This window comes from Mixophyes fleayi, chromosome 1 (genome assembly GCF_038048845.1).
Source record: "Mixophyes fleayi isolate aMixFle1 chromosome 1, aMixFle1.hap1, whole genome shotgun sequence".
NCBI classification, from domain to species: Eukaryota; Metazoa; Chordata; class Amphibia; order Anura; family Limnodynastidae; genus Mixophyes; species Mixophyes fleayi.
The window spans coordinates 111003708-111031554 of record NC_134402.1 but is presented as its reverse complement, the minus strand read 5'-3'; the positions used below and the strand labels follow the sequence as shown (position 1 = coordinate 111031554).

Sequence of the window (27847 nt, the reverse complement as noted above, 5' to 3'; positions counted from 1 at the left end):
TTGTTTGCTTGTGACCCTGATCCTCTGCATTACACTTAGTTTGTGCCTGTTCCGTTGTGATGTCATTTTGTTCACTGCCTGCCTATGACCTCGGATTAGATATTTAACCTGAGCTGTATGTTGTGATCTCAGTTTGTATCCACTAGCCTTGGTACCACAACTAGTGAGCTCCGTACAGCGAAGTCGATCACTCGCTCTAGCGGAGTTTCCTAATAACTGTGGTTCCCATTAGAACCCACATCACGTGTTTAGCCAGCATCAATCATTAGTGACATAATGACATCTGGATTTCTCATGACAAGTGAGCCATCAGTTCCATGAAGACAAATACAAGGATTACAATTATGTCATAATCACAGCTGTTACAGAAGCATCTAGCAGCACCCAGGCATACGTACAGTACGTATGCCTGGGTGCTGCTAGATGCTTCTGTAACAGCTGTGATTATGACATAATTGTGGCGCACGCAGGAGGGGTTTCTGAGTCTCCAGAGCCAGGGGGGGTGTTTTTTTGTTGGGGTAGTACTTAGCCAGAGCCTCTTCTGAACAACTGTGGCACTGGTCAGCTCACTCCTTAGCAGGGAGATCAGAGGCAGTGGCACTGCACTTTGAAATTTCTTAAATGACCTTTAAAGGCTTTGGCAGGGGACATTCATGCGGACAATAGGTCTACATGCAAGAAACCTGAAATATATATATAATAGGTCTTGAAGATTCTTATGTTTGCAGTACTACAAAATACAAGCAATACTTGGGCACCAGCTGGCATTACGCCAGACACATTGGTTAAATCCTATAAGGCTGATTTGCCATCCAAACTGTGACATGTTTATGTGAGGCAGATCAACCTTGTCAACAGACGATATTAGTGACATGTGTAAACACTTGTAGTGTGGATCGTCCAATATATAATGCAAGTGACTGGACCAGTACACAGACTTTCTGGCAAGCGCTTGCTTCACGTCATCTTTGCCTGCAGGATTCACCAGGGTTGGTACATGGTACACTATGCTGCAGGGAAATATGCTGTCAATACTTTGTTAAAAGCAAGGACATAGAACAAAGTTTTGCCTGCACTTTTAACAGTCGTTGTTTTTCAACACCTCTCTCTACCGAGGCCTACAAATGAGAGTGCAATGAAAACTAATATTGGAGCCAAATGTGTGAGCGATTCCCATTAGTGCAGAGCGAGGAGGCAGAACAGCTATCTGTAGGAGTGAGCAGAGAAAGATAAACGCTCAGGGAAAAGGGAAGAAACAGAAGCAGGAAGAAGCAGGTAAAGTGTGACAAGGAAGATTAGGCCAAAAAACATTTTTTGCTAAATTTTTAAGATTTATCTGCCAAGCGATGAGATGGTTGAATATGGCAAATGAAACTGTGACAACATATTTATTAAAGCGTCATATGTATATGAGCAGACATTTCAAGCATAATATACCTTAAATTGTAAATAAATAGATTTGCAGTTTATTTTACTGTTAGTCAACGTTGTAGTGTATCCATTGCGTCCTAACATTTTAATGCGGTTCATACTATTTTTCACGCATTGATGTGTGCTCCCAGCAAAATGTGTTATTGGTAAAACAATAACACATGACAAACACTTCACTAGAACGCTTCTAAAGGCGCACTTAGGCTTTCATGCATTTTCTTAATTCAGATGTATGAGTGAGCCCTAAATTCCCAGTTACTATAAGCATATGGGCACAGAATAATATGAGGGTGCAAATTAATCTGCACAGTTTGAGCATCTATTATGTGAACAGCATCTCTGTCAAATAAATTATCTATCCTGGATAGCAACAAAATTGTGCCGCATAGTGTCACATAATCAGCAGTAATATCAGAGGAGCACCGAAGCATTACCATTTTTAATGTAAGTGTTCTTTCAGCTTAATAACCATTTACGGAGCAAGCAAACTCTTCATTAGAAGAACTGTGTAAAGGTTTGTTCATTTAGTCCAGGCTGTATTTTTCATTGCTGTCTCCCTTATTGATACATTGTAGTCAACATGAAATATTATATTTCTGTAGATTATAGAGTTAAAAATAGTTAAAAGTTATATTTTAAAATCTCAACATTCTTTTTCCTCACTCATGTCTCTTCTTGTAATTTACATTCATTACAGCATTAATTATTCACGAATTTCGCTCCTTCCTCGTCAATCATTCAGGTGTGGTTACAAGTGCTTTTGTAAGCCGTAGTGTGTAGTCCGTTTATTAACATCATTGTGCTATTTTCTGATGGTATTGTGTCAGCAGCCAACTGTTTTAGTGGATTCTGGTAGTGCCCCATTGCCGTACCATTATTATCACTTATACTGAAGTCCAGTATCTGACAACAGCTCAATTCACGTGAAGCAGTATAATAAAGCACACTGGAGTATTAATATATTGAAATAGACAATAAGGAGGCACTCACTTATAAAAGATGTCTGTCTAGCCCTTTGTAGAAATGAGTAGCTGATATTAGGCTGCCAATCTAGTGGAGCACCACCAGAAATAAAGTGTATAAGAAAGAGATGGCGCCACAATATAAACAAAATAATACCATGTAAATGAGAGAATATGATTAAAAAACAAGTCAAATCACAGAATATATATTAAAAGAATATATAAGTAAAATAAAACAAGTGTGCACACATAAATCCCTGTCCACATGCACAATGATAACCAACAATATAGATGGATAGTAGATATGCCCCCAACATTAGTCCATATAGACTTGTAATCCATATATGCATTCATATAGTTATTATGCATTTATTCTATAACAAAACAAAAAACAGCTGATGCAGAGGAAAGCAAGAAAAAGCATAAACTAATTTGCTGGAAGTGTGTAAAAAATTCAATCTTGACTCCATTTTTGCAATCAAACAACATCTGGAATCAACAAACTATTATGTGTGTTCTCAATGCTAGTAACCTTGTATATTCTGTTTTGCTAAGATGATGTCTGATGCGAAAATCTATCTACTGTGTCTGCCTATACTAGAATCTTGTGTTACTGCAGAGTGCCACTGTTCAGAGTGTCCACTTGAACTCCTGGATAAAATCAGTTCACTTCCTACCAAACCCTTTCCTTTTCATCAGTTACAATGTTGATTGCAGTGTCAACAAGCATTAAAGCAGGGGTCAGGGAACATTTTTACCTTATACCCCAAAATATATTTAGATACGCCGCCGTCAACCCCTTGATTTGAAAGGAAGGAAATCATATCTTATTAATTATTGGAATTCAAAATTTTATTAAATCTATTCAAAATTTCTTTGAAAGCTTCAACTTCAAAACTTCAGGTTTTGGAGAAATCACGTTGCTTTATTTTTGATACGAGAGCATCAATATTGGAGCATTTTGATGTCAGAGCAATTTGGATAAAGTCGTCAGCGTCCAATCGATTTCTCTGCTTTGCTTTTATGTTTGTTAGAGTGGAAAATACTTGTTCGCAAAGGTAGGTTGTTGCAAAAGGCAGCAACTTTTTGACTGCTTCCTCATGTGCAATTTTGAATGCATTTGCAGCTGTTGACACCCAAAAATATGACAGATCTGCTTTGTTTTCAAATGTAATACGTGCTTCATTATTGCATCGAAGCTCAAGAAGTGCCTCTGCCAACCCTTGGGGCTCTTCTCGTACAACAGCAATTTCACATTTAAAGGGGTCTACAATCCAACTGACAGCATGTGAATCGGCAGCATTACCACCAGGAATTTCATTTTTACCTGTTCCCTGACCACTGCGTTAAAGCATGATACAATATAGTGAAGATTCCCTAGGAGTAAATTATGCTGCATGGAAGTTTTGACAATACCTGTGTGTATGAGCCCTTACTGTAAAGAACCCTTTTCACAGAAGGAAATAAAATCTATTTTCTTCCAAACACAAGGGGTGACCACATGTCCTTTGCGGGACCATACACTGAACAGACTGTCACAGAATTTTCTGGCAGAAAGCCTCCTGTCCCTTTAACCATCCAGAATAATTCATGCAGCTAACATGAATCAGCCTGGAGATGTTTCACACCATTAACAGTGTGTTTAGTGGCAGGGATGTGTGTCCACCCAACGACCCTGGCACCGTAGAGTCTGGATTGAGAGATTTAGGGGTATATTTACTAAACTGCGGGTTTGAAAAAGTGGAGATGTTGCCTATAGCAACCAATCAGATTCTAGCTGTCATTTTGTAGAATGCACTATATAAATGAAAGCTAGGATCTGATTGGTTGCTATAGGCAACATCTCCACTTTTCCAAACCCGCCGTTTAGTAAATCTAGCCCTTAATCTTTATATCTCCCATCCAATATACCTCCAGGAAACCTGCTCTAAGGCCTGACTGTCCCCTCACAATGAAATCTGCTCCAGCTGGTGCGTGAGCAGATCCAGGGGCACTGTCCCCTGGCTGCTGCTGCTCTCTGAGTACCAGTGCGGCTCCTGTGGGACCCCCAGAAGGCAGTGCATCATTACAAGTTCCTCTTGCAGTCAGTGTACTGCGACTGCTGGCAGAGGTGGCTGTGCAGCTACATTCTGCCTCTTGGCTTTGGGGCTGGAACGGACGCCCCCATGGAACCACCAAGTGATGGGAATTACAGAAAGGAGCAGAAAATGAGTAACTGCGGGAGAGAAAGACTAATCTAACTGTGAAACTGAGGATGGATTGTAGAGGGGAAAAGCAGGTGAGAGGAAGGCCAGTTTCATGATGCTTAGCTTCATCCACTTAGATAACCTGCACACAAATTGCTTTGCTATGTTCAGTACAAATTGTTACTACATACTTTACTAGATTCAACCTAATGCATGATAACTGCAAATATAATTTTCTAATGCCAAAATATATGCTCATGCTGATTACAGATTGATCTGCTCTAACTACCTTACCTAATACATCCCTGTGGATAACAACCAGTAGAAATGTGAAATTATAGCACGTGTGCCTAAAACAACACAAATGTAGTTAGAAAAGAAAACTGATTCCACTGACAAGCTTCTCTTGAGAGAACAGAACTATTGGGTAGCCTGTAAGTGCCTGGATTCCTGTCAAATGGGTCAAAGGACAGTGTGAGAAAACAGACTTAAATAATGGAGCCACGTGGGGATGTAGGGATATAAAGGCAGCTGTGGTAACTCAATGTGTGGCTCACAGACACAGCATGATGCAGAACAGCAGGCATCTGAGTCTGGAAAGAAATAGGAAGTGGGGAGTGCAGTCAGATGCTTTAATTGTTTTACTTTACATCTTGCAGTGCACAAAACCGTAGTATAGTTAAGGAATGTCACTGATCGTGTGAGAAAAGCCATAATGTACACAATATTTATAAAACAATATATTGGCTTAAAAAGAAAACAAAACCTAAAAGATGACATTTTCATATATGTAGTATGAAAGTAAAATGCACTGTTCAGTGTTGCAATGAGTTTTCACTGCAGCTCATTTAAAAAAATAAAGCAGGATAAAGCAAGCCCAGTTCCCCAATCCATTACATGCACCTGAAACTAATCCTACATGTTTAGTATACAGTCATAAGCACGTATGATACACAATGACAATCAAAATGCACGCTATGCCATATAGCTTGCTGTAACAACATTACCCGGCCCCTCTGCATGAATCAATCTATTTACACGATGCAGGTCAACAGCACAAGCCTACAAGCCTGTCACTCACATTCTGCTGGTTTAGATTGATGTAAAATAGAGAAGCACCTCCTTTATAACGTGGCACATGCTGTAAATTGGTGATTGAGAGTATGATGGTCATATTTATAGAGTACAGGTAGTTTTTGCTTTTTAAGGTTCATATTAGACCCAAAGAGTCTTATTTGCAATCCCCTATCCTTTGTCGAACCATTGAATATATACTCTCTAGTACATTTCATCTAACAAGGCCCCATCTAGTGTGTCACAAATCCTAAGTCCTAGGGAAAACATTGGTTTCCTCCCACACTCCAAAAACATACTGGTAGGTTAATTGGCTGCTAACAAATTGACCCTTGTCTGTGTGTGTGTCTATCCGTGTCTGTGTGTCCGTGTCTGTGTGTTAGGGAATTTAGACTGTAAGCTCCAATGGGGCAGGGACTGATGTGAGTGAGTTCTCTGTACAACGCTGCGGAATTAGTGGCGCTATATAAATAAATGGTGGTGATGATGATGATGTACCCAGGACATACTTGAAAATTAGGGTTAACTCCTCAATGTATATCTTAATGTTAAAACATTTTATAAATACAAATAGAATGTCAATTAAACCCCAATTGCATTTTTTTTTTTCATTCTCTTAGAAAATAGCCCCCTTCCTTTGGTAAGCTTCATGCAGTAAAAAAGTCAACTTGTTATAAGTGAGGTTTTTTCTCCCAGACGTACTTTGCAAAATTTACTAAGTCATAAAGCTGTGTGCAATTAAAAACAGCCCCTCACATAGACCTTGCCTTGTGTGGCTATATCAACAGAAACACAGAGACCTTGTGTGTAAACTCATTGAAGATATTTATTATAACTCTTTCTATTTTAAATGCACAGGAAAAATGTTTTATTCTCACTGTTTAATGATACAGGCTGCAAAGTTTTCAGCGTGATACCTTGGTGGGAAACAGTTTTTATTGCAGAATCTGCCACATCTGGTTAAAATTTAATCTTAACATCTGCCCAGTAGGAGCTTTTGGAAAGTGGAAATATAGAAGATGAGGAGAACAGAACATGCTATATAAGAATTTACTATATAATTAATGGTTTCTTTAAATAATCAAAAAGTTGATACTACAAAAAAAATCTTTATTGTTGAACCGTAGCAACAGTGCATTGATAAATATGTTTTTAACACAGATTAAATGTAGAATACTTCCTTGATAGGAACGTTTTAGTAGTTTATGTATTTTATATTTGAAACTCAAAATATGATGTTACAAATTTACGTTCAGGCTAGGATTTGAGGCAAGGCCACATAAGCCTGAGGCCTGGCTGCTCAGAGACACTGGCTGTGCAATTTATCTGTCTTGTAGAACCGCCAACAGAAAAATCATCAACATTATTAATTAGTGGTAGAATATATTTAAGGGGCTCTGTGTTAAAGCAGTATAATGGAAAACAGAACAAAAGTGGGCTAATTAAATTAATCTTGCCTGTTCATTTCATGCTGTTTTCTATAACTAGATGCTGTTTCAAAGACAAAAAGACAGTGGTTCGTGAGAATCTTGATACTAGTTTATTGGGCCACTAAAACAATACCTGTGGGTGGGTTGGTATCCTCGTCCTCAGGTGTGTTAGAAGCACTGAGCATCCACAAGTGCTGTTATCATTAATCTGTATAGCATCATATATTATGCAATGCTTTCAAGGTTTTATAAAATCATTCCTACCAGTCCCTGTCCCATTGGACCGTCTGTACAGTCTGAGATGTCTATTTATTAAACTGCAAAAAGCCTTATCTTTGGCGCAAATGGGTGTTTTCACTGAAGACTGGGAACCCCCTATACATCAAGTAATCACCGCTGATGATAGTCCATTCTGGCGATAAGATTCACCAGGTCTCACCAGCGATTGCTTCCCCATACAAAGCATTAGAAAGTCTACTTAACAAGGATTACAGCAGTACAAGTATCACTGCAATCCTTATACTGTCATTCTGTGCCGCCTGTGGTGTTTGTATGTTCTCCCTGTGTTTGCGTGGGTTTTCTCCGGGTGCTCTGGTTTCCTCCCACACTCCAAAAACATACTGGTAGGTTAACCGGCAGCTGACAAAATTAACCCTAGTCTGTGTGTGTGCGCATGCACTAGGGAAGGGCTGGGACTTGTGTGAAGCGGTGCAGCGCTGCAAAATAGGTGGTGCTGTATAATTAAATGATGATGATGATTATAGCCATCAACAAAGTAAGTAAAATAAATTATTAAGTAATTCATCATTTAAATAAAGAATTTTTTTAAATTTGTACATAGATTAAAAAGCATATCTAGTTTGTTATAATTTTAATATAGATATATACATTTATTGTTTTACTAAGTGGAAGTCTTATCGATCTGGGTCGGTGTAACCAAGGCATCTGGCTATGAGTGCTCACCCAGTCCTCCCACTCACAGCCACAGGTGAGTGGTGTTGTCAGCAGGAGACTGTGGTTTTGCGGACCAATACCCGTTGTCAAAAAGGGGTGAGATTGGGGCCCCCTGTAATGCTTGGGGGCCCTGTGACCATGCCACACCCACATTACAGCTTTTAAACTGCTTGCTGTTTCATATATATCCATGAATTTCATGTAAGAATGTATCATTACGAAGTATGAAAAACTGAGAGATCTACATATACTACTCACCTGGTTTCTGTCCCGTGCATTTGCGTATCTGAACCTCTGGATATAGTAGAACACTAGCCAGGCAAGAGAGATGATCATAAGAACAATAAAGGATATGGAAACAAACACCACTGATGTACGGCTGACAAATTTTTGTAAGTTCCGTGTTCCAATTGTAATGTAAATAGTCACATTAAGGTTCTTTTCTATCAAGCTTGCTATTTCCTTCCCTTTAGGCTCCGGGATCATTATTGCTACAATATCTTCAATACCTGCCAGAGAGAATAAGACAATGATAAGAACACAAAAGGCAATTATTTGCAATGTCAAATAAACAGATACAAGTTACTGAACCATTTAATTTTTAAGTGGCTCACAAAACCATTGCAGAGATGTTCAGTGTTGAAACAGCTAACCATATGATTGCACTATTGATTTATGACAGTAACCTCTTTCAATTTAGCTAAACAACATCCAATCTCACCAACTCCAATGCTTTAAGTGTTTACATCATCCATGCTGAACCTCTTAGTACTCTATGCAGAAAAAAATAGCAGTGTAACATCCCCCCTTTATCCAACTAGGATGATACAGGAGAAGCTTGTAGTACTGCAGTACTGCTTGTTTTCGGCATGCTGTTTTTACATCTGCCCAGACATCCTCTTAAACTCCTCTCTTTAATAGGATGAATAGGGGCAATACCCCTAGGTTTCAAGCAAAAGTAGATGGTAACCAGTGAATGGAAAACAGGTAAGCGCTACATGTTGACTATAATAACAGAGGTCAGGGCCAGGCGGTGCGGCATGATGTCACCCAGGTCACTGCGTTTTTCTTTTATTCTGAGCATTACTAATGAAAAGTTCCATTCCTTCACCAGGCATCGGGTCCCCTTGAATTTCATGCTGCGGTGAGCTACATGCTAATAGGCAGAACAGGACAAATGTCGGCATTGGTTGGAAGTCAGTTTTACATGTATTTTGTTATTCTTTTTTAACATTTGTAATGTTGGACACAGTAAAATGCAGACTTCTTTTTAATTTTCAAGAACCTGTACTTCCAGGCATCATGCCCGTAGAGGCAGGGTGGTGCGCGTATAGTACAGCATGGTGCCACTGACATGAAATCCACCTCCTCTCCCTCCTACCAAGCAGTATCAAACGTTGACATGTATATTTTATGGAGTACATGACTTGTTTCTTGAAGAATTCCTCACGCTCATTTTGTAAGATCTGGGAAACACGGAACAATCATTTTAATTTACTACTGCATATTTTGTTGTAATTATTATTATCATCATCATCATTTGTTGGGCGCCACAGGGTTTTCGCAGCGCCTTACATAGTACGAACAGTAGACCATACAGGGTAAAACATTACAGAACAATAAACACTAAGGGGCATATTCAATTAGCTTTTAAAATCGCGGTAACGCGCCGGAACAGCCGCGAAACGTAATACACGTTACCGCAATAACGTGGATTTTCGTTCGCAGCCCATAGGGTTGCGTACGAAAATCCGCGTTAATGCGGTACCGTATTACCGACAAGAACGCGCACTTTTCGCGGTAACGCGCGTTACCGCGAATCGGAAAGCTAATTGAATATGCCCCTCAGTACCAATGCTTCAGAAATTCCGGGTAGACATATGGAGTGAGGGCGGAGCAGAAGAACAGGTAGGGAGATAGGAGGGAAGAGGTGCCCTGCTCATGCGAGCTTACATCCTAAGGGAGGGTGGACAAAACAGGCACGAAGGAAGGCAGTGATGCAAGGGAGAAAAAGGGACCAGGGGAGAACAAGCTGAGTGAATGAGGGGTTAAGTGGATGGTTGTTAGGCTTTCAGGAACAGGTGAGTTTTGAGTGCCCGTTTGAATGAGCACAGATTGGGCGCGAGACGGATGGAGCGAGGGAGGTCATTCCAGTGCAGAGGGCAGCTCGGGAGAAGTCTTGGACTGTGGCGTGGGAAGAGGTAATAAGAGTGGAGGAGAGGCTACGGTCATTTGCCGAGCGCAGGGAGCGGGCAGGAGTGTGAATGGTAAGGAGGTTAGAGATATAGGGGGAAGTAGACTGGGAGAGAGCTTTGTAAGTAATTAAGACTAACCTCATCTGGTGTCCATAATTCTCTTCCTGGACTTCATCCTTCCCACTCTTTCTTCCCCTTTACACTCCCTCCCATCCTCTTATGTAGTCTTCCTTGTCCCTTCTCTACTCTTTACCCTCTCCTAACCATTTCCCCTTAAAAGCACCGTGATAAAACAGGTTCCCTGTTAATTCTATAAATTTGTGTTTTATTGCACATATGTCAATGTTTGGAAAGGTTTAAAATCTTCTGCCTTAGACAGTAAAGTGTGCATTTTCATGAGGGGTTCTATCCAGATTGAAATGTCCCATTTTTCTCAATTGTGTTCCCTCACACACACCAAGTCTTAACTAAGTAAGTATTGACTCTGGTTTTATTTCCTATATTATTTTCTGAAACTTATTTGTTTAACATATTGTATGACTTGCTATTAATTTTTTGCAACTAAGCCTTGGAAACATTTTTCAGATCAAATACATTTTACATAGCATATTCTCTAGTGATTCTTTGTGAACTTACGAAGCCCAGGGAGGCTCATGCTACATGTGTATGTGATTTAAGTGTGAAACATTAATATGTGGTTTTGGTGAACGTAAGGACACCAAAATAAATTCTTTGTGGTGGCAGAAAAGGTGTATCCATTGCTAAGTGACTAAGGTGACGCCAGTCACGGTCAGCTGTTCAGATTACTGTAGCCGGGACAGGCTGGGCGTTCGTGAAAGGGTCTATTTACCATTGGCAAGTGGGTGAAAACTGTACTGCTGCTGGTATTTACTAGGCCAAGGCCCATTCGCGTGACATTGAGAAACCCCCTCCTAAACTAACTAACCACTCCTGTGTGGCTACTGCACATGTGCAGCTAAGGTTGCACCCATGCACAGCCAAGGGTCCTGGTGATGGATCCACCACATCTTCTCCGGTGGCAATGGACACTTAAGGACTCCATTAAAAAGGTAAGCTAAAGTTATCATGAGATGGTATTAGTTTTATAAGGCTGGTGGTGAAAAGGAAAGCAGTGTTTTGACTATAGGAATTTTTATGATATTTTTGTTCTGCTTTATTTTCCTTCAGATTTTGTCATGTTTTATCCTTAGGCAGTAGTATAAAATGCATTTTGCAATTACACTTCATCTATAACATACTCAAATATTGCGTTCTGTTGCCCTTTAGCACCAAGTTAACAAGACAAGTAATTATTTCTTGTTTTTAAAACATCAAAAAGGTCTCATGTGGGCTTTACAATGCTACCTTAACAATTTATTATAATCAGAAAAATTTGACTGTACATGTACACAGCTACGTCAAGCTAAATGCTAAAACACACCAACACTTAATCTTACAATACAACTGCAGGGGGTGAGTTGTCAGAGGAAGGAAATCTGCTACAGATTACTATGATTTTACTGTACAGAAAAGCAAATAAAACTGGCAGCAGTGATAATATATCTTACTAGAAAATACATGTTTGTTCCAACTTTCTCCACCCTAGCCAACTAACAGTACGGTATTTAAGCAAGTACATAGCCTTGATAACATTCTATTACATGTGTGAGCACAATTTAGAGCTCTAAATCCATTCCCTAGATCGTAAGCTTGCAAGCAGGGCCTTCTTACCTCTCTGCCAGTCTGTATTACCCACTATTGTTTTATTGCTGTGTTTGTTTCCAAAAGTGCTAAAATTTGCTGGTGATATATATATATATATATATATATATATGCTGATGATGATGCTTGCCATCTTCTTTTTTTCCCCTCTTGGAGATACTGGAGGGGAGAGTGCATCGAGTATCACATAATTTTGCCCCCGGGATGCAATGCAACGAATCGCCTCATAAAGGTCCCCATCCCGCCCATTTTACTAGAAGTGAGCATGATGCAAGACAATGGTCTGCTCTCCCGGAAGTCCGAGAAACCTACCAGTAGAGTGGGCAAGTATGCCTAGATCTGATATATACAGCATCTGTATATAAAGGGGAATACTTCATTATTTACATAGGGAAACATTTGGGCTGATTCAGGATTGGACGCAAAACAGGAGTAACTTTCTCTGAAATAAAAAAAGAGCAGAAAAACAAGCAGACTTGCACCCACATGCAGAGCCATGAATATCTCCAGATATGTCAGCCTCTGCATCAGCAGCATATGCACCAGGTTAACTTTAAGCCATCATCATCAGTGTGTATTTGCTCCTGCCCTACAGCAGGGGCAGAACATACACCTCCTAACATACACCTCCAGATTCAAACGGGCCCTAAAAACCCACCTCTTCCTTAAAGCCCTTCACTCCCCCACCCAGTGACCTCCTCCCAGTCTCCCCCTACCCCCCTCCCTCTCCTGTCCCCCTCCTTCTTCCCACCTTTTCATTCTCCTCCCCCCCTCTCCGTCTTTGCCTCCGCTCTCCCATTCCCTCCTCCTACCATTGTGTCTCTGTCCGTCCTACCCTCCCCTTAGATTGTACGCTCCTCCGAGCAGGGCCTCCTCTCCTTCTGTTCTCCACCACCTTAACTCTGCTCTCCAGCTCCTTGTCTCCTCCGTGAGGTCCTCCGGCCCCTGTCTCTACCCCGCTGGGGGCTCTCACCTCTAATCTAGCTGTTCATTGAGCTTCTGAGTTACTGTGCTTTCTGTTAACCGTACTGTGCTGTCTCACCCTGTATCATGTTTCTGTCTGTCCCTGTACGGCGCTACGGATACCTAGTGGCGCCCTATAAATAGAAATTATTAATAATAATAATAATAATAATAACAAGTGTTTAAGTGTTTTGCCTTCACATACCAAGACAATCCGGAAACAGAAAAATCAAAAGTAGGACTAGCAACAATCTCAAGCAACATAAGACGGACTGTAAGTACCACAGAGATAAAGCACAAAAAAACAACCCAGGTAAGAAAAACTGAAATGTATTTATAAATAGTGCACCTACAACAAACCACATAACAAAGTTGCACCACTGAAACACCCCACTGAAACCAGTACCCGCAGAGCTGGAACCCCTGTGAAATCCGAAAGGTAGCAACATAAAGACACACAAATAAGCACAGGCATCCAGACCCCAAACTCCTAACCACACTGTTCAGCCTGAATGATGGGAGTCTTCAGATGCTGCCAGTTGGGCTGTGTATGAGCAATTTTAGTGGTTGAAGGATGACAGCAGTTTGCAGTTGATCTCATGAAATGCGTTTATGAACTGCTTGCATGGAACATATCCTGTGCAGGTACACACTTGTGTGAATATGAAAGTTTCATGTGTTTATTAGCAAAGAAAATAGCTATATGCTACCCTAATCAGGAATAGCTGACATTCAGCGAACACATTTTGGTTTGATCATTTACAATTGGATTCTCCCTAAATAATTTGGAAATCTTTAATCTAAATGTTTTTAAATATAATAACTAGTGTCCACTCTGAATTGCTCCAAGAGCCTTAAGAGGCCTTACGGGGGCCAACATCAAAGTACATTTGTAGCTCTAAGCAGCCTGAGAGGCTCCCAGCTGAGCTGAACCATATTGCACAGCTTAATAAAACTATGCAGTAGTATTGGGAGTCTCATATATTCATGTCTTTATAATGACAAGAACTTTCTCGATGAGAATAATAACATAACTTATATCCTGCAATTATGACAAAACAGCAAATAAATAGTTGATGATGATGATGATGAGCATGTGTAGCATGATCACTTCAGGAGCTATAAACGTGGGGCAATATTGTTGAAGGCACAACATGTAAAAATCATGTTCAAGAATGTAATTTATCCTACGTGTTAAGTGGCTTTACTAATATACTCTAGATCCTATTTGCTATTACAGGGAATCTTGATTTGTTTTGTTAATATAGTAAACACTTCTATGGTCCAATGGCATCCATTGTATCATGTCCACAATTGCTGAACGTAGCTAGACCATGAACCCAGCATGCAATCTGTTCAACAGTACCTGTCAATGGGAAGTTGGAGTAAGACGACAGCTGGTGAGCTACAAGTTGTCTAGGCTTGTACCTTTTATACATTGGGAAACAGACAAGAGGTAATCCAAATATTATCTACAAGCCTAGTGCTTATATGAATAATTGTTTTGTAGGCTGTTTAGCAGCATATAAAGTAGGACATGTCAAACTTAGCTAGTGGGCTGCACTATTGGCAAACACAGGCTCATTAAACTGTTTGCCTTAGCACAGCACAAGCACTTTATCACTGTGACTACAATCCGCCCTTCCCATTGGCTCTCCTCTTCTACAGAGCAAGCTTTCCCAGCCTTACTGTGCATTATTGCATTTAGTACATGCTTAAGTATATAAGTCTAGGCTTAATTATGGCTTTAGTTAGAAATAAGCCTTCCAATTATAAATGTTAGCATTGTTATAAGCATTCTCGTAAATGTTTTATTTTCAAAATGGTCGCTGTTCGCTTGCTACTAATGATACTTTAACCAAGATGACCAATTATACAAATCTGTAGGAAAAGTTTTCTTTCTACACAATAGAGTATGCTAGCATTTATAAATAAAGAGAAAATAAATCAACCGCATGTCCCTTAGTTAACACAGAGCTTGCCGTCGCTGCACTAAGCTCTTGTGGCTGCATGGTAAATTTAAAGATATGTCTCACAAATTGAGAATGAACAAAACGGTAAAATGTACATTGTAAAAACCCTTTATATATCATGTCTCTTCTGAGCCAAGCCCACTATACTAACCAAAACGACTACTTCAGTGATCCCTCTTTATACCACAAGCTAAAGCGGCGGTTCCCAAAGTGTGCGCCGCAGCTCCCAGGGGTGCCGCGGCGCTGTCACTGGGGTGCCGCGGGCCAGACATAAAAAAAAGAAGGAACACAGGAACTTACCAATCCGCCGGGCGCCGGGACCCAGCAGCCTCCTCTCCCCCGCAGCTGTCACTGAATATCGATGTCAGTGACAGCTGCGGGAGAGAGGAGTCTGCTGGGTCCCGGCGTCGCGCGGATTGGTAGGTTTCTGTGTTCCTTCTTTTTTTTATGTCTGGCGCGGGGCAGAGTGAGAGGGATCGTGGCAGAGGAGGGGGACAGAGGGCTGAGGAGGGGGGCAGAGGGCAGAGGAGGGGGACAGAGGGCAGAGGAGGGGGCAGAGGGCAGAGGAGGAGGACAGAGGGCAGAGGAGGAGGGCAGAGGAGGAGGGCAGAGGAGGGGATAGCGTGACAGAGGGCAGAGGGGGCAACGTGAGAGGGGGCAGTGTGCCTGGTTGCAGAGGGGGCAGTGTGTCTGGATGCAGAGGGGCATTTTTGCATACAACTAAATAAGTATTTCTGTCGTGACCTAAATACTTCTAAAACAGGACTGCTCAGTAATTATTTTGGAGGGGTGCCTTGAAAAAATTTGTAGACTCTAAGGGTGCGGCGAACTGCAAAAGTTTGGGAACTACTGAGCTAAAGTATTATAGTGAGGGTGACACATATAGTGGAATTAACCCATTTTAATGTACTTTTGTGCAAAAAATATACCTGGTGGTAAGTGAGGCAAGTTAGCATGTATGTTATAACCAAACTCATGTGATCTGGAAACTATTCAGGAACAAATACGTCAAGTAACGATGTAGTAACTGAGTTATTATGCCAGCTTTGTTTTTTTGGCCGGATACCATTGCTAATCTTGTAGCATAATAATATAATCTACAAATCAGTTTAATACTTTTTGAACAAGTTTGCTTCCACGTGCCACACTAATGTCTGCTCCTGATTTCTTACTTATTTGTATTGCCATAACCTAAGCTGAATATACAGAATATTAAAACAAATTACTGTCCAAAGACCTGGTATCAATATGTATACAAAACAAAAAGAAAGTTGTCAGCGCTTATCCTTTACACTGCATATCTGTTTGTGTCTAGCAAAATGAAAACATGAGGTATTAGTTCATATTTTGACCAAAAGATTTAAGCCTGCATCCCAACGTCAAGGGAACCTCATTATATGCAGGTCCTACACTGACCTATATGCTTTAAACACCATTAAAATGCAGTTAGTCAGATGCAATCACCTCCCAGGTAGAGGGGTTTACATCTAGCAAGGGCTGGCTTGTGAGCCACACCCAAATGTGCCTTAAGTAGGCTTAATGGACAGCTGCTATGACAAATCAATATGTATCAATATGTGCTTGTCCTCTTCTTCTGTAAGATAACAGTGTTATATATAGTTTCAGGTTAGCTTTATTCATAATCCAAAATGGGTGACTATATTATACATACTATGCTGCTCAATGTAAGAAGGACTATGACGTACTAACCTGCTGTTGCTCTACTAAAGGGGCCTCTTTGTGTAATTCCTGCCCCGTGTTTTGAGTGTGGCATTTAATCATTGCTACACTTACATATAGTAATGAAAGGTGTTTCAAAGTAGTGTTCATGTAGTGTACAGTGTACACAGGGATTGTCCCATCTGACAGGAATCTAGGGCTGTTTTGTAAACATTTCATCTTATTATGTAAATGCCCTTAATTCTTTTTGGAAAGAAAACTCAATGTATCTGTATGCATTTATATATCTGAGTATTAGCACATGCGATATGAAATTAAGGTATTATGTTGGTTATATTGTGATATTTTATATTGTTATATTATATTATATTGTTATATTATATTTTAGACTGTTTTGCTGATTCTCTTCATGATTCTTAATTGAATGCAGTACCTTCATCTGCCCAGCAGATGCCCCTGCAGGTGTGCACTTAGGAGGGGGGGGGGGGTTACAGTTGCTCAGAAACTCCCCCTATCCTTGAATCACCACCCCCACATCCAGTATGGGGGCGCCAGTTTTCCTGTAGTCCGCAGCCCTATCCATGGGGCTGCAAGAAAAAGGCAGGAACTGTGCAGCGTATTATTGCAGCACACGCGCCATTACCTGTTCAGTGGTGAGTGGTGGCTCCACCTTTTTAAAAAAACACCCTTTCGCTCCCATTTAAATACGAATGGAACAACGTTTAAGTTCCATGCTCTTTTTAAACGGCAACTTGTGTTACAGTTGCATTGCGATTTGAATCGTCCTATGTGTATTTCTTTCTGCCCTCATTGTGCTTGTGTGTCTCAATTTCCAAAATGGGGGTGTTTGTCTCTTTCTTTCTACCCCTTTGTGTGTATGTCTGTCTCCTTTTGTCCTCTCATCCCATCTGTGCCCCAGTATCTCAGAATCTCCCTTGCACTTAAATCACCCCCTCTGTGTGCAGTGTACTGAAGCTGGCTGCAGAGAGTTCAGGGAATGTAACATAGGCTAGATGTGAATATTTGCTAGTAATGTTGGGTCCCTACTATGGTGATAAGTCGACTGTTTATATTATAAACCATACTAACTATATTGGACATTCAGTTCCACTAATGTGGAAAGTTTTTTTAAAGTTCAAAAAATATATTAGATTTAATAAAATTAATATTTGAAAACCTTCAATCATTATAAAAATGCTTAATTCAAATAATAAAGCATTATGTTTAATGATGCTAATCTGTTATTAACGTCCTGAGATGTTTAATATCAAGAAGAAAGTCACACTGCTTAATGTATGAGGCTTAATAAAATTACACATAGTATTACAAATTGCAAAACAGTTTTGTAAAATAAATAGCACAGTTATCCCCTGGGACTGGCAACTTCTAGCATTAATGCTATCATTTTTGAAATAACTTTTCCCCTCAACACCCTTTCCTTGATAGATCACCGAGAGGAGGCTGAATGTATGCTAATTGCTTTCAATTCCTACACATTTTAATCAGGCATTATTATAAACGCAATATCTCTCTCCCACAACATAGCAGAGTTTTAATAATAATCCCATTAAGTTAAAAATTACACACAGGTATATGAAACATAATTATGTTAGATAAATTATTTGGGGAGATGCTTGATCTTCTCCTCATCCTTACAGCTAGTAGTTATCGATGACACTGGGTTTATGCATAGAGATCTATCCAAATGTATATTATGAATGGTTTGCTTTGGTGTATTAGGTTTCCTATATGACTATATAATGCCCGTGGCATCACTGATATAGGTATCGCAGCAGAGCACTTCCAGCTAATGACACAATACAGACTTACAGAAACCTCAGAAATACTAACCCTTTTGTACCTACACATAATGACTTTACATTCAACTCATGCCTTTGGTGGTGAATATTTATATATTATTTTATTAATTCCTAATTATGCCATAAACATGACAAAGTATGCTAGGCAAATGTGACCAAATAAAAAGGTGTATTTTCGCAATCATCTCTCTTTAACTATTTCAAATATTGGATGCAAGTTGAACCTTTTCATTCATCATTGCAAATTGCAGCATATTTGCTTGTGTTGAAATGTCATCAATATACAGTTACAGCATAGTACTATACAGAAACCAGATTATCATAACCATCATAGAATGTTGCCCTGGAGGACCTCCAGCAGATATTCCTTTCACACATTTTGAATTCATCAAATTTCCACATTTTCAATTGTCCCTCCCCCAGCTCAAGTGCTGAAATCTCTCACTATTTTTCGAAATATTATGCGAATACATTTGCAAGGCCATGCTCTCCCAACTTTATGGTCTATTCCTGGATACACTTGCCCTATGCTGAACTGGTATGAACTGGAAGGGGAAAGAGATCTCAGCCCCCCACCAGATGAGGAAGCATGGGATGAAACTGTGAAAAACTCAATCTCTAGTAAAATAAAGAAGACCTTGTATAAAGTGTATTACAGAAGGCATCATATACCAGACTGAACAAGATGCTTCCCACCACCAATCCCAGGTGCAGACGCAACTGTGGAAACAGGGAAACTATGTCTCATGTGTTATGGACATGTCCGATAACTGCTCCATTCTACAATATCGTCCATAATCTCCTGCATTCTATGTCAGAAGCTCTGGTCCAGCAGGACCCATGGATGTTCCCATTATGCTACCCCCCCCCCCCCTCCCTAAATACCGGGAACTGGAAATATCTGCTCCCATCTTCCAATAATAACATTCTATCTCCATGACATGGTACACATATTTAGGACAGGTCTCACATTGGAACCTTTTCCTTGGACTTCTTTAATGAAAACATGATCTCATTTCTTGTTTTGCCTGTTTATAAGCAGTATTTCTGCTGTATGAACAGACTATTTAAAATGAAAAATAAAAAAAAATGTAAATTATAGAATGTTTACATAACAGCCAAGAACATTCAATCATAAATGAAGCATTAATGGATGTCTGCTTGTGTTTGCTTGGCAATACTAGTCATGCAAAACAAAATGTTAACAAAAAAGTGAATTCTAAACCCTACTGTTTCTTTAAGTAGAATGCACGTGTAGTAATTGTCCTTGTTGAAAGCTAATGCTAGAATTCTTTAGTGCACAGTTTTAATTGGTCCTGATGATGGAAAGTAACCATGTATCATGCTGATTTCATACAACCATTTTTGATTGGCTAGTAAAATACTCCTCGCGAGAGCATAATCACACTGTAATAACAAAATGTTTACTTTTAATAAATAAAATTAAACCACTAGGTTTCACATGTTTTGCTCTGTTCAAAAAGCAGGCTTGCAAGTCACGGTTTCGTGGCTTTACCTAAATATTTTTCTCTTTAAAACAATCCTTTTAATATAACAGAAAACAATGAGAGGAAAAAAACATGTTCTGCTTTCAAGTGACTTCTTACTGTACAGATGTACTGTACAGTGTGTTTTTCATTGTGACTGCCTGACAGATCTTCATATGTATCCAGCCAACCAGACTAGTAGTTACGTAAGTACATTTCATTACAGTCTGACCATGCCAAGCTCTGATAAAAGCATGTGTCTAAATAGCAGACCAGATGTTTACTGCATTCCCCAATTCTCCAGCATACTAAAGTCATAAATGAGAATAAAATAAAGCATTAGAGTCATATGTTACGCACTCCAGTAGACATTGGCTGTCTACTAACATTTGAAACAAGGTTATGTAAATGCCACAGGCAGCAGCAACATAAAAAACAACTGGCTAGATCCAGAGAAGATACTGCAGTAATACAGTAAAAGATTGCAAAGCTACGCAAAACAAAGCTTTCACTGTTTTTTTTAGTTAACATTGTTGATTGTACAAACAACATTAATGACTGCATATAAAGCAGCAACACATAATGGAATATGAAATCGCAATACATTTCAGTTAATTGCATTATTGTTTAACTAAGAAAATCAATATGTGCTTGTTGTGTATTACTATGCTAAATATAGGACTTTTCTGTAAACATATAATTCAAATAAAGCCCTTCACCTATTGGGAGATAAAGAGAAACACACAATTCTCAAACTACTTCCTCTCTGTCTTCTAATTAGGTTCCACTACAGATTTGTAAATGCAGACCCTTTGCTAGATACATAAACATTTTACATTCCCTTAATAAACCCAGAAACGAACTAGTCTTTTTGAACTGAACACAGGGCCGGACTGGCCATCTGGCACTTCTGGCAAATGCCAGAAGGGCCGATGGCAGTGTGGGCCGGTCCCGCTCCCTGCGATCCCCCAATTAAATTTAAAAATATATATTTTTTCCTGTGTGTAGCCGTCTGTATTTTCATTGAGAAGGGAAACCAAAAATGTCTGCGCGGGGTGGGGGGGAGGGTAGAGAGAAATCGAATATATGTGCAGGGGGGGGGGGAGAGAAATCAAATATCTATATCTGTACAGGGGGGAGGGAGAGAAATCAAATATATGTGCAGGGGGGGAAAGAAATTGAATATATGTGCAGGTGGGGGAAGGGGCATTAAATGTGTGCAAGGGGGGAAGGGGCATTAAATGTGTGCAGGGGGAAAGGGGCATTAAATGTGTGCAGGGGGAAAGGGGCATTAAATGTGTGCAGGGGGGGGCAATGGCTGTAGGAGGGGGAAAATAAAAATGGCCAATGTGTGTGAGGGACAGTATATGACTATAATGTGTGTGGGGAACAGTATATGACTATAATGTGTGCTATTAAGTGAATGTAGGGCTGTGGGGAAAATGAGGTCTATTTATTAAATGTGATTATGAATTATTTAATGCCTGGGATGGTTCTGGGAAATGGTTATTTTTATTAAACATAAATGCTATTTAATTTCTTCCTGAGGTTGTTTGGAAGGAGGGAAATAGATTTATTTATTAAATGGGAATACTATTATTTTAATGTTGGGGCTGGAGTGAAGCCTAATTTTATAACGTGGGTGCTATATTGAGTTAACACCAGTGTTGGTTGGAGTTTTCTAAATTTTATGTACCCATTTTTTTCCCCCCAAATAGGGACCCCAACATTCCAGGATCCAGACAGCAGCCACAAGTGGTGACAATGACAAGACAGGTAGGAGAGACCACGACAGTCTGCCAACTGTCCTGAATTTGGTGGGTGACTGTCCCGCTTAGTCAGGATTTGGTCTAACTGCAAGGACAGTTGGGAGGTATGTCCTACTTCACATTGTACTGCTTGTGAAGGCAGAACTGTGTGCACCTAAAAGTAGTGCTCAACAGTATTGCCTATGTATTTGTTGAAAATGTGTCTTATAACCATATTACATCATAGGAGCCCCCTGTCTTAAGTGCCTAGGGTCCCATGAGCCTAAATCCAGCTCTGGTTAGCAGGAGGGAGCGGATAGCTACTCCCAGGCCCTGGATAGGACACAGCCTGCAGAGCAAGCCGAGGAGCTCTAAGTCTCATGAGATTTATTAATCTTGTGAGACTAAGAGCTTCCCTGCTCACTCTACAGGAAGTTCCCACTGTGATGGATGTCAGCAGCATCAGAAGCATAGATAAGTACAGTGGACTGGGGGTGTTGTAATGTGTTTCTGGGGTGGGGGGGTGGCATGATAGGGAGAGCCTGATAAATGTAAAGTTTTATTATAATGTATGTATCAATGCCCCATGTTGGCCACGCCCCCAACATAATGTGGCCACGCCCTTGGCGGCACACAGTTTTTTCATGCTCATCAACAGAGATGGGCCTTTATGCTTGAAATGCCAGGTCTGATTTTTAGTCCCAGTCCGGCCCTGACTGAATATTATATGCAGACAACACGAGTTGCAACCACAATTGGCCCAAAAGCATATATTGGTCATTTGATCCTTTTCTTTAATAGTTTACTATAAGTAAGTAACCAATCATAGCAGTGTGCTCAATTCCTAAATAATCAAAATCCGTCCAGAATAAATTGATACGTCAGAACAGAATATACTGTTGGCTGATGCCCCCATTGGCACATATGTGAAGCCATTGATTAAATATTAAGTGATAGAGTAGCATCTATCGCCAATTTCATCCAGAAAATTATTCCCCTCTATGTACCTAAGCTACCAAATACCAGATCATATTGCAATGAACCAATCCAATTGCATTGCAGTATTCGTGACTAGCAACACCACACTTTATGCCACTTTTAACACACTTTATGGGCAATGTGATGCCCTATGTCATTATATACTGTTCTGATATGACACATATGTTGGAATGTCTTGTTTCCATTTTTAACTGCTCTGTGCTATAATAAATACATTGTGAAGTGGGATTTTGCATTATATCCATGAAAGTTATAGTTATACCTATGGTTCAAGATGTATCAACATATTCTTGCAATGATTATATTTGTTGTATTTTATTGTATATATTGATAATATGTTGGAATGCAAGAAATTGCAGTACATCTTCATAAGCATAAAGGCAACTTCACTTCACTGTGTCTCAAAAAGACACATCCAACAATTATTAGACAAAAGCCTGTGATATGAGTCAAAATACTTGGGGAGCAAAACAACATATGTTATGACTGTGATCTTTTCACACTATTTACAGAACATCTGTGTTACCTAGAGGACTGCAAGCCAATCACCTACACTCAGGCCTCTGACCCACAAGTCTCTTTCTACTCCAGTATTATGCAAGACAGAGATACTTTAACATACTTAGCAGCTTTTGTTAAAAAAAAATCAGCCAAATAACTGATAGGTAAGACAAAATTGTCTATTAAACATGCTTGCATTGTATGGTTCAAATATGTGGCCGTCACACTATACACTTTTGTAGTGGCTACGTACAGGCCCAGTTGACCATCATGCCTCGTACTGTTGCCTCCTTCTAGATGCCTGCACATTTATAGTGATAAAACAGGAAGTGCTGTAATAACTATGTGTGTGTGTTAGGGAATTTAGACTGTGAGCTCCAATGGGGCAGGGACTGATGTGAATGAGTTCTCTGTACAGTGCTGCGGAATTAGTGGCGCTATATAAATAAATGGTGATGATGATGATGAATAACTAGGGTACTGCTGCTGCCAGCCAATAACCTTACTTGCACAGCTGTTATCTATTTTCTACAAGGATGCATATAATTTGCACTTAAACGTGGATTTGAGGCGGTTTCTATAGATACAAATAAATATAGATACAAATGTTTTTACATGGTAAAGCTGCAGCCGTTGCATCTCTGTTGTCTCAACTGTGGTAACTTCTCACTGAGCTGTAAAACAACAGGTAGCTAAATTGGCAGATAATGTTTCCTATAGAAGAGAGTCTGCAGCAACGTCCTTCAATTCATTGGCTTATAAATGAAAACTGAAACTTTTATTAAACTAATAGCTATAAATTCCAGACTTCCTTCTGTGTTTATTAACAAGGTCTTTTTACCACATAGATGAATTGTTTGTTCCATCTGCATTGGAATCCACCTAAAGATGAAGGCTGAATAAAATACATGAAATAACTTGAGTGTTTAATCTTAAATAAATATGTCTACAATGCTCTCCTTCATTCTTTTACAGCGGCAGGGAGGAGCTTCGCTAACTAAGCAACCAGAGTTCGAGTGCAGCGTCACAGATTTCTACTGTGTGCATCTACTTCCCACATACATGCAGACTTTTAAAATTTCTCCCCCAGGAGAGAAGTCATGTGACAGGGGGTAGGAGGGGGCGTAGGTACGTCATCATGGCCCCGCCCCCACTATAAAATGCCGAAATTCACGGCATTGAATAGCAGGGGCGGGGCTTAATGATGTGATTAAGCCCTGCCCCCATCATTCAATGCCATGAATTTCGGCGAAAACGGGATGTTTGCCTACTCTTCTGTGAGTCCGGGAGGACTCCCTGAAATTCGGGAGCCTCCTGGGAATTCCGGGAGAGTAGGCAAGTATGACTTCCTATAGATTGTAAGCTTATGAGCAGGGCCCGTTATCTCTCTGTATGTATTACAAAGTATTTTTTTCTTTTACTGTTTGCTCCCAATTGTAAAGCGCTGCGAAATTTGCTGGCGCTACATACATAAATGTTGATGATGATGATGATTAGTTGTTCATACACAGGGGCAGGGCCAAAAATGTCACACCAAGTGCTCGTAGAATTCCATCAAGTCCCTGTTCAAAATATTTGGGAGGTGTTTTAGCTGTCTGTAATGGAGATGGGATGTAATACTCTATTTTTAACAGAGTTGCAGTATAATATCAGGATAGCACAGACCAATGTATTTTAACTCCATGGTTCACGGTTAACATCTATACAGTTTCATTTTGGAGTTTAGCGGTCCTTTAATTTGTCACACATGCTGTGCTATACAGGGTCTGATTAAGGGTTCATGCCGCCCCAGGCTAAAACGCTTGTAGCTCCCCCTCACCCTATGTTTATTTTCCAGTTCTTTCGAAACTCAGCTCCACTTGGCTTTTTATAAGTATCACAGTAATCTTTGTCCCTCATTTGACTTTCATTAATATCAGAACTGTAGAGCAGAACTGAGGCATGAACAAGTACTACTGAGGGTGAAGATATGAAGGGGGGGGGGGGGGACTGTCACGCCTGCGCCTGTTGCCAGGCTTGTCTCTCCTACTCACTTATCCTCAAGTGCCTGCCTAATTCGCTATTTTATTATATATATTAAAATTAATTTCTCTTTCTACAAATTGTGTGCCCCCCCCAAACACGCCTCACACCCTATGCCGCAGCCTAGTCAGGTTACTGGATAAACAGACTCTGGTACTTAGCACATTATATGGCTGCCAGTATTTCCTTAGTGACTGAGGTTACCACAATGATGTTAATTGAACCACTTAAACAAGCCTTGCCATAGGATCCAGCTCCCAGTATTTATGCTGCCTCCACCACTTCCCATATCTAGGCACAGTATGTTTCAGTCATATGGGAAGGGGAGTAACATGAGTACCCCGAGCAGTGGTGGAATTACCATTGGTGCAGCAGGTGCAGTGCTCCGGAGCCCATGGAGATAATGGGGCCACTGCATTACAGATACATAGGGTCTCCCAGCCTCCCTTAAGGGAGGCCCACAGCTCGCTAGTTCCGTCTCTGACCCCCAATCATTTTAAAAAGTTGAGTTCTATGATCCCTGCTCTTAAAAATGATGGAACTACTTTAACTAATCTTCATGTGAAGTATAAAACAGACCAGGGTAGAGGAGGAATAGAAATAATTGATGGGAAAAGCATGGTCTTAATTACATTGGTTGAGATTCTGATAATGAAAGTATTTATATCCACTGCATAGAGACACTGGTCTGTGTTATGTGCCTCTTCTGTCTCTTTACCTCATAAAGTGATAATTGGATTTCTGCATTTGTTTGCACGGTTTTGTGTTTTTCTGAAGATAATTTCTACTCCTCAGGGTTCTGCCAAGACACTTATGATCTTAATGGCACATTCTTTAACAGCAGTGAGAATGATATCAGTGTTTATTATGTTCCACTTGATTTCTTCTCTCCAAGCTATATAGTGAGCATGGCAACAGCACTCAGCAGCAGCCCTGTTAGTGGGCAGTACAGTATGCCTACTGATCGTGAATGCTTTCATTCCATACTGGTAAAAGACAGGTTGGCACTAAAGAGTAGAACATGTAAATGGTTACTCATTTGGAGAATGATATGCAAAAGAACTTAATTAAAAGCAACTAGAATGAATGCTAAGATATGCTAACAGAATGATCCAACGCCATTATCTGCAGTGGTTAGCACTTCTGCCTCATGAGTTCGTTTCCCAACCATGGCCTTATCTGTGTGGAGTTTGTATGTTCTCCCCATGTTTGCGTGGGTTTCCTCCCACACTCCAAAAACATACTGATAGGTTAATTGGCTGCTATTAAATTGCCCTTAGTCTCTCTCGGTCTTTGTGTGTGTATGTTAGGGGATTTAGATTGTAAGCTCCAATGGGGCAGGGACCCATATGAATGAGTTCTCTGTACAGCGCTGCGGAATTAGTGGCGCTATATAAATAAATAGATGATGATGATGATGATAGTCAGACAATGGAATTTCCCCTTTGGATTGACATATCCACTGTAACCCATGGTAAATAGAGAGGTACATTGCATCACAACTATTCTATGTCTGCATGTTGAAAGTGTACCTGCTGCATACACAGTGGGGGCAGACACGTTTGTGGGATGACAAACATTCAGAAGAATAAATCTGTGAATGTATGCTCACACATGGTGAACACAGCAGTGGACTGTTGCCTTTTTTTTTTTTTTATCTAGGGAGGGTACAACTCTGCACTTTACAATAATATCTATAGGTTTAATTTCACCTGCGTTTAGAGACACACCGGAATCCCAATCAATTTAGGAAATTTCACCACAGCTATCACAATCCCCAACTGCAAAGCCCTTGACCATGGCAGTCTCCCCACAAGCTGTACAAGCAAAAGGCTAATTATTTGTGTTACATGATACGTGCAGTGCTACTCTGGAAGCTCATTCTTTACCTTAATCCTCTACTAAAGCCGCATTATTATCTCCCTAACACTGGCAAGGATCCTGTCTTTTGCAAATCATACAATGTTTCTTTACTTCCATCATCTGACAAAAATGTGGCGTTTGCATTGCCTGCTATTTACAAGCAGAAGAGGCAGGTACACGGGTTCCTGTGGCTGGTAAATGTATAAATGTAAGGGGCAGAAAGGGCAAGTTTACTTTTACCATAATCTAAACTTACTGGCTTTTGTTGACCTTTCCAATGGGAGATCCAGGAGTAGAGGTCCAAATGACAAGTGGGAATCACGTCCCTTTCGAATCGCGTCATCATAGCCCCCGTCCACTTCACAAGGGCAGTGAGTGGGATGTAGATTGGTAGCCTTCTCTCCCGTGATTCCTGGAGGACTCTCTAAAATTGGGGAGACTCCTGGATGTTCCTAGAGAGTAGGCAAGCATGCCATAACCGGCTTTCAGTAGAAATTACTTATTACCCTTTTAGTTCTGTACAGAACTAACCACTAAACTCAGAATACAAGTTACATTAAGGATCCACTATGTAAAGTATGGGCTGAGACTCAGTACCCCTGTAGCTCCAGGGAAGGGTGACTGGGGTCAGTTCTCATTTCACAAAACATTACACTTGAGTTGCTATTTTCCCCAGAAAAAAACACAAGAACTGAAATATGTAAACGTCTCTGATTACTAGATGATGTTTAAGGAATTCCCAGTTTTAGGAAATACTCCAGCAACATGTGACGGTTACACGGATTTCTGGTATTTTATTTTTAAAATAAATTCTCTACCAGCAACTGAAAGAAACTA

General features: G+C 40.2%; 1 protein-coding gene across 1 annotated transcript in view; it reads right to left on the bottom strand.

Annotated features, from left to right (window-relative positions):
• The window catches only part of RNF150 (ring finger protein 150), a 122249-nt gene that overhangs the window by 49757 nt on the left and 44645 nt on the right, over positions 1 to 27847 (bottom strand). Inside the window, exon 2 of the mRNA XM_075199395.1 lies at positions 8296 to 8546. Coding sequence (XP_075055496.1) covers positions 8296 to 8546 — 251 coding nt within the window. The remainder of the gene's footprint in view (positions 1 to 8295; positions 8547 to 27847) is intronic.